Source organism: Tupaia chinensis, unplaced genomic scaffold (genome assembly GCF_000334495.1).
Source record: "Tupaia chinensis unplaced genomic scaffold, TupChi_1.0 Scaffold000627_1, whole genome shotgun sequence".
In the NCBI taxonomy this organism is placed as follows: domain Eukaryota; kingdom Metazoa; phylum Chordata; class Mammalia; order Scandentia; family Tupaiidae; genus Tupaia; species Tupaia belangeri.
This window is the reverse complement of record NW_006160147.1, coordinates 4,898,478-4,903,973: the sequence shown is the minus strand read 5'-3', so window position 1 is coordinate 4,903,973 and position 5,496 is coordinate 4,898,478. Positions and strand designations below refer to the sequence as shown.

Below are 5,496 nucleotides of genomic sequence, written 5' to 3'. Positions count from 1 at the left end.
GGGGGGCTCACCCACACAGCGCAGCACCACCAGGAACTCCTCCTCGGGCAGCCCGAAGGCGTTCTCGGGGCTCTCCAGCACGCTCAGCAGGCTCCCGCTGGAGCAGTACTCCATCACCAGCACCTTCTGCCGGCTGCCCCCCTGCGGTGGGAAGACGGGCTCTTCTCCACACTCACCAGCAAGAGGTGGCCCGGCCAGCACCCCGATTCTCTAACTCCCGGCCTGGCCTTTCCTCCTTGACCTCACACTGATCCCACACATGGGAATCCACGGTTCCCCTTCCCGAAAGTCCTCTCGGATTAGGTACCCAGCCCACCAATCCTTTCCCAGGTGTGGTCCTCACACCTCTTACATTCTCACCGCCCCCCCCTAGTTTGTCTGCTCTGTCTGACCAGCTGATGGGCATGTGACCACGTCTCTATTCCTGAGTGTCCAGGACACTGCCCAGATCATGAAGGTCAAGGACGAGATCATCCTCCTCTGACCGAGCCCTGGACCCACCGTCTCCTCCACGGCAAAGAGCTTGACGATGTTCTGGTGGTTCAGCTTCCGCAGGACCTCGAACTCCCTCACCTGCACCTCGTGGGGCCGCAGGTAGCTGGCGGTGTTGAAGACCTTCACAGCAACTAGCTCCCCAGATTTCTGGGGGTGGGGGCGGGCGTGTGGGGGGACAGCAAAGGAGAATACGAGTCCCTCCCCTGCAGGCAGCAGCCACCCTCTCCCACATCTCCATGCAGCCTCTCACAGCAACCCAGCCAGAGATGAACAGATGGCCTGCCACCCTTAGCTCCGTCCTCCACTCAGGGGGACACGGTCCAGCACCAGGAGGTGACAAGGATGATGGCTTTTGTTCTTACTGTTGCTACAGTGGCAGTTAATGCTGCCTGGTGTCAGCAGCAACAGGGATTGGAACCTGTTCTGCCTGACTCAGTCTCTTCAGTGTGCAATTGTGGCCACCATCTCACAGGGCCTAACACAGCTCTGCAGTGAGCTCAGGGTACCACCGTCCTCCTGCCCACCCCTGCTGCTCCTCCACCCAGAGCTGCCACCGCCCTTGGGTGTTTGCTTGGTGACTTCATCCTTCTCATGCCCCAACTCGTGCCTGACCGAGGCAGCATCCCGAGGAGCCCTTTTCAGCTCCCCTACCTCTGCTCAAACTCACAGGGTCCTCCCCTGGCATGTACAGAGTGGAGCCCAGAGGTCCCTGTCTCGCCACATACCCTGGATGTCCACTGGGGGATGCCCCAGCCTGCTTCCCAGGCACGAGGGGGAGAGGGCTGAGCCCAGGTAGCTCCCTACCTTGTTGCGGGCCTTATATACACTGGCAGTGGCCCCCTGGCCCAGCAGGTCGTCTGAGTGCCACAGGTAGCTGGCAGTGCTCTGCATCTCCTACCCCGGCTGACTGGCCAGCGTCCACCTAGGAAAGCACATGCTGGGGGCCAGATCCCATTCCTGGTCTATGGTGGACACTGGTGGCCTGACCAGCAGCCACGCCCCAAACCACCCCGGGAAGGGCTCACATGTGGTCATTCTCTAGGCAGGAGAATGGGGGAAGTGTGATGCACAGAAAGGTTAAGTAACTTCCCCAAACGAAGCACAGCCCTGTAGCAAGAGAGCCCACACTGGGCCTTTGGCCAAAGCCTGCTGTCTGATCCAGCGAGGCCTTCTCTCCCCAGGCCATCCCGCAGAGACAAACCTCTTCTCTCTGTCACCTCTTCCAGGCACTGAGAATTCTGGGGTTTTGGCATCCAGGCTTGGGATTGTCCCAGGAAGCAGAAACAGTGCAGGAGGAAGGGCTCCCAGTCAAGCAGCGCTGTGAGCCAGGCAGCCAGCTCTGCCAGGTCAGTGCTGCTCCTGCGAGGGTCCGGGTTGTTGTAGAGGACTCGTGTGTGTGTGTGTGTGTGTGTGTGTGTGTGTGTGTGTGTGTGTGTGGGAGAGAGAGAGAGAGAGAGAGAGAGACAGAGAGAGAGACAGAAAGAGCAGGGGATGGGAGAGGCAAGAGACCAACAAACCCAAAGGCTTAGCAGATCCTTCTTAGGGGAGGATCCAAAACTCCTCTGAGTCCCATTCCCCATCTCTGCTGCCTGCATCCTATTCTCTCTGAAGGCCAGTTCCTCTCAAGCAATTGGTTCCAGAAAGTGCAGCCTCAGAAGTTAAAGTCAATGCTTCTGAAAAATAGGGCCAGGTTGGTCTTTTGGGATTCCTGGGGGGCAGGAGCCTACCATCCCTTGAGCAGTTTAAGTTCGGACTACACCGCTGCTTCCTGTTCTAACATTACATAGGTTCCCCAACTGAGGGCTGCCTTGTCTGGAATCCTAAAGTGCTTAGCTTTGGGCCCCTTCTCTGTAATCTTTCTTAAAAATGCAAATCCTTAGGAATGTCAGTTCTGGCCTGCAGGTGGGATAGCAGTTAGAGGCACTGAACTCCCAAATGGCCTACAGAGGTTTGAGTCCTGGACCTGGTGGCTTGCTTTCTCACTTTCCCTCTCTTTCTCTCTGTTTCCCTCTGAACAAACTGGAAAATAAATAATAATAATATAGTTAAATAAAAATGATTCTTAAAAAAAAAAAATGAGAATGGCAGTTCCTTAAGGTTGGGCAGAGGGCACCTGCAGAGATCAGAGGCCAGCTCTTCAGATTGTCAGTGCTTGCACTGGGCAGAAGCAACCAGTGCACTAGCATAGCTCAGGATGAATGAGTTGGTCAGCGTTTTCCCCTGAGGCAGAGGAGTCGTCAGCCAGCTGCTCTTCCACCTGGGCCCTCGTGCCGGGACACTGGACAGTGCCCTGATAATGGGCAGTGTGGTCAAAGGCAGAGCCTGGGGTCTGTGAGCGCAGGACTAGGAGCTCTGACTATGGCACTTCCGGTTCCACTTTGCATCCTCTGCAGCCCGCCTCCACCTGGTGCACCCACAGCCAGAAGCCCTCCCAGTGTTTGGCAAGCCATTGAGCCAGCCCACTCCCACCTGCCCTTCCCTGCCGGGACTCTACTGGGACCAAACCCACTTACCGATGTCCAAGCAGCCCTGATCAGGCAAAGGCTCTCCCCAGCAAGTGTGTGTTATGCTGTCGGTCTGGGGCAAATCCAGGAGATGAGCTACCGGAAAGAGGAGGGCGGATGAGAGGCGCCCCTTGGTGCCCTTTGATTCTCAGCCTCCATCAAAGGCCGCCCTGGCCCCAGCCCTTTAACCCTTTCCTGTTTGTCACCCTCCTCCACGGGGCTGGGGGAGTTTCCAGCCCTATTCCCCAGGTGTTCCCGGAGACTTTCCTGGCCGCTCCACCCCTGGGACTTGGCCACGGAGAAAGACCCCAGGAGAGATGAGGGCAGCTCCAGATGCTTAGCTCTGGCAGGAGTAATGCAGGCGGAGCTGGGGAGGGGGCGTTGCCGGTGGGTGAGAGCTCTCCTCAGCGGCCACTTCCCCCACCTCTATCTGGCTGCAAGCAGTCGTTTTCAAGAGAGCTGCCAGAGCCAAGGCGAGGACGCCTCTGGGGACCCAACAGTCCCAGAGACACACTGGGAAGGATAGGCAGTCAGCGAAGTGTCGCCTGCAGCTGCCCAGCCACGTCCCATCCCACCCTCCTCCGTGGACGTTAGAACTCACCCCATCTCAGCTGCAGGGATGCGGGTTGTGGGACTCCTGGCTGGGCTGGCACCCCGGGAGCTTTCAGGGCTCAGTTATTCAAGGGCAGTGCTTTTTGCATCCTGGTGGCCACAGGCCTTGGGACTCTCGGGCAGGACCAGGTGAAATGATTTCCTGGCACCGCGGGAACTGGGACCAGTGGGTTTCCTTGCAGCCTCCCTGCCTCTGCCTGCTACCCGTGGCCCCCGCACGCACCGCTCAGCAGTCCTGGCTCAGCTCTCTCACTTCCTGATTTCTCTCTTTCTCTCTCTCTTAAAGAGACAGAGGCAACTCAGCAGCGGCCTCCACCCCAGCAGGAAGGAGAATGATGATACAGTGAGCTTCCAAGTGGAGGAGACAGGACCAGAGTCTCAGCCACAAAGAGGCCAGGAACTGGGCTTGGCAGGCTGCCGGGTGCTGTTTGGCGTCTCCCACAGTTCGTGGAGCAGGGGCGTTCAGGGCTATGTTCAGGGCTATGCGCAGTCAACAGAGCAGGTTGGGCAAGTTAGCCCAGAGCAGAGCTGCCCGGGAAGACTGTGCTCCCACACCCTGGAGCCCCAGGGAGGTCCAGGGCCCATGCCCAGCCTCTCCTAAGAAAGCTGGATCTGACTCACATTCCTGGGGAGCCTGCAGAGGCCCCAGAGCAAGACCGGAACCCAGGGTATGCCCCCTCAGTGCGACCTTGAGCACAGCCCACAACCGTCTAACCAGCTCTCACCCACAGCTTGAGGGTCTTGAGGCATACCCACGGAGCGTGTGGACAGCGTGGAGCGATATCTTCGGAAAAGCTGAAGAGACTGGACAGTGTTTTACTGACACGCATTGAAGGCGTCGAGGTCCACATGCTTTTGGTGATCTGTGCTTGATCTTCCTGGGGCTGGAACTCAGGTGTGCCAGCATCCCAGCTAGGAGTGGGGCCCTGACTCGAATGTCCGAGGAGGCTGGAGAGGTCTCTGTCTCTCCAGCCAGCTCCGAGATGGTGGTTGGATAAGAAATGGTTAAAACCAGGAAATTCCATGTTTCTACAGAACGGTGAGGGACTTTCCCATGGCCACACCTGGTGGTTTCCTTTGCCAGCCCCACCCCTACCACAGTGACACCAGAACAGGAGCAGAGCTGAGAGCCACCTCAGCCTGATGCTCAGAGAGACCTACCTGCTGATAACACCGGCAGCTTCTGGCAGTAGGACTCTCACAGCAGGAAGGGAGGATGTCCTGGTAGCCCTGTGCTCCAGCTGGCATTCCCAGCTTCCTCCCTGCTGCTGGGCGTGTGGGGACTGCACCTCGGCCCCTGTGATTGGGAAGGGAACACCTGACTCTGCTGCAGCAAGATCCACCAGAACTCCTGCTCCCTGGGATCCCCCAGAACTCCTGCCTTCTGGCAAGGTGATCTGGCAAGGTGATCTGTTAGAGGTGGCGGGCTGCTCCATCAGCCTGGGTCCCTGAGTGACTGTCATGGGCAGAGCCCCCTGCTGGCTCACAAGGGACATTCACTTGGCTTTGGTGAGAAATCAGCTTTGGTTGTTTTAGGCCACTGAGGTTTGCAAGGAGACCTAGGCTATCTTTAAATGTGGGCCCATTTCTTCTTGATGAAGCTGCTGGGTCCCAGTTCTGCTTTTCTCTCTCCAGCAAGCCCACTCTCTTTCTCCGTGTCTTTAGCACCTTCTGATGCAACAAATGTGTCTAACGTCTGCCGTGAAGCAGGCTGAGTGTGCTGAGGACACGAAGATGAGACCGAGGAGTCCAGGGGTCCAGGATAGCTATGAGACTCATCCAGATGGCAACCAACTTCAGAGTATTTGACTTAGAATTTTAAAAAATATTTATTTAATTTATTATTATTTTTAATTTCCTATAGGGCATGCATGCTCACCAGAGA

The 5,496-nt window shown here is 57.2% G+C and overlaps 1 protein-coding gene across 8 annotated transcripts in view; it reads right to left on the bottom strand.

Annotated features, from left to right (window-relative positions):
• The window catches only part of IKBKE (inhibitor of nuclear factor kappa B kinase subunit epsilon), a 32,098-nt gene extending 28,172 nt beyond the window's left edge, over positions 1 to 3,926 (bottom strand). For 2 of the 8 annotated variants that reach the window (XR_003551196.1, XM_027776076.1), the window contains exons 1-5: positions 3,601 to 3,924; positions 3,009 to 3,095; positions 1,300 to 1,417; positions 502 to 642; positions 12 to 141 (exon numbers count right to left, since the gene is read on the bottom strand). Coding sequence is in view for 6 of the 8 variants with exons in the window: in XM_027776076.1 (XP_027631877.1) it covers positions 12 to 141; positions 502 to 642; positions 1,300 to 1,386 (358 nt within the window). In the remaining 2 variants the exon portion in view is untranslated. Of the gene's footprint in view, positions 1 to 11; positions 142 to 501; positions 643 to 1,299; positions 1,433 to 1,696; positions 1,815 to 3,008; positions 3,096 to 3,600 lie in introns of those variants that run through there. The other 6 variants (XR_003551195.1, XM_027776072.1, XM_027776074.1 and 3 more) reach the window with 6 other exon arrangements.
• Positions 3,927 to 5,496: the final 1,570 nt, after the last annotated feature.